This window comes from Manacus vitellinus, unplaced genomic scaffold (assembly GCF_001715985.3).
Source record: "Manacus vitellinus isolate BGI_N305 unplaced genomic scaffold, ASM171598v3 scaffold_281_pilon, whole genome shotgun sequence".
In the NCBI taxonomy this organism is placed as follows: domain Eukaryota; kingdom Metazoa; phylum Chordata; class Aves; order Passeriformes; family Pipridae; genus Manacus; species Manacus vitellinus.
This window is the reverse complement of record NW_021940056.1, coordinates 7603-9477: the sequence shown is the minus strand read 5'-3', so window position 1 is coordinate 9477 and position 1875 is coordinate 7603. Positions and strand designations below refer to the sequence as shown.

The 1875-nt window shown below is 34.7% G+C and overlaps 1 gene segment (V, D, J or C); it reads right to left on the bottom strand.

The window, feature by feature from the left end:
* Window positions 1-1875, bottom strand: part of LOC115307571 — a gene marked incomplete at its 5' end in the record, with an annotated part of 5392 nt that overhangs the window by 2304 nt on the left and 1213 nt on the right. The window contains 1 exon segment of the V gene segment in view: window positions 1809-1816. Coding sequence covers window positions 1809-1816 — 8 coding nt within the window.

The following is a 1875-nucleotide window of genomic DNA, read 5'->3' as shown; positions in this document are numbered from 1 at the left end:
TTGGGGTGTTGATTCGGGGTTGTTTTGGTTGATTGGGGGGGTCGGTCACGGGTAATTAATTGGTTGATGGCGGATCAATTAATTAATGACGGCTGTCTCGTTAATTAATTAATTAGTCTGGTGTTCAACGAATTAATCAGGGTTAAGGAGAGGGATCCGGTTAATTAGTTAATTGGAAAAAAAAATCGGGTGTTTAGGGAATTAATCGGGGTTAACGACAGGCATTCGGTTAATTAATTAATTAATTAATTAAAATATCAGTCAGGGGTAACCAATTAATTAATTGGTTGAGCCACTGGAACTAATCGCAGGCGTCCTGGTAATTAATTAATTGGTTGAGCCGTTGGAATTAATCACAGGAGGGCAATTAATCAATTGGGATTTATCACAGGTGCCCAGTTAATTAATTAATTAAAAAATCGGGTATTTAGAGAATTAATCGGGGTTAATGACAGACATTCAGTCAATTAATTAATTAATTAAAATATCAGTCAGGGGTAATCACAGGTGGCCCGTTAGTTAATTAATTGGTTGAGCCGCTGGAATTAATCACAGGCCTCCTGTTAATTAATTTATTGGTTGATTCCGTGGAATTAATGCTGGGATTAATCACAGGGCTCCAGATAATTAAGTAATCAGTTAATTAATTAATTAAAAACTCAATCGGGCGTTTAATGGATTAATCAGGGTTAAGGATGGGTATCCAGTTAATTAATTAATTAAAATATCAGTCAGACTTTTAATGAATTAATCAGGGTTAATGACAGGGTCCAGTTAATTAATTAATTGACTGATCAATGGGAATTAATCACAGGGGTCAATCAATCAATAGGGATTAATCAAACGGGGTCAATTAACTAATTAATTGGTGTGGGTTAATCACAGGGGGGCAATTAATTAATTGGGATTTAGCACAGGGGGTCCTTTTAATTAATTGATCAATGGGGACAATTAACTAATTAATTAATCTGGGGGCAATGAATTGATTAATTAATGGAGATTAATCACAGGAGTCCAATTAATTAATCCATTGGCAACCGATTAAATAATTAATTAATCAATCTGGGCTGATGATGGGGGCCCAAATAATTAATTAATCAGGATTAATCACAAGGGGGCCAATTAACAAATTAATTAATTGGGATTAATCGCAGGGGACCAATTAATTAATTAATTTATCAGGATTACTCACAGGCATCCAATGAATTAATTAATCAATCCATCAAGATTAATCACATGGGTCTAATTAATTAATTGTAGTTAATCACAATAATTAATCTGAGGATTAATGACAGGGGTCCAATTAATTAATAAATAAACCAATCAGGACTGATCACAGATGACCAATTAATCAATTAATTAGTGGTGATCTACCCCAGACGTCCAATGAATCCATTAATTAATTAACCAGAGTGTCCAAAGGGGATTAATTGCAGCTCTGGAGTTAATTACTGAACCGTGACTGCAGGTGTCCCGTTAATTAATTAATTAATTCCCCCAGATGTCCCCGGGGATCGACTGCAGGTGTCCAACTAATTAATTAATTAATTAACCGCGGCGCCTCCGGAGGATTAAACATCACAGTGGGGCAAATTAATTATTTACAGTTAATTAAATCAATTTAATTAGTTAATAATTATTGCCTTGATCAATTTAATCGCCCCCCTTCCCCCCTAGATTAATTACCATCAATTAAATTAATTAATCACAACCCTGGGTTAATTATTTACCCCTCATTAATTTAATCCTGGCTCCTTTAATTAATTAATGCACTTAATTAACCTCCATGGCCCCCAATGGTCAACTACTGATGACTCTGGGGTCAATTAATTAATTAATTAGAAACTCTGCAGAGGCCTTTTTATGCTGAATTAA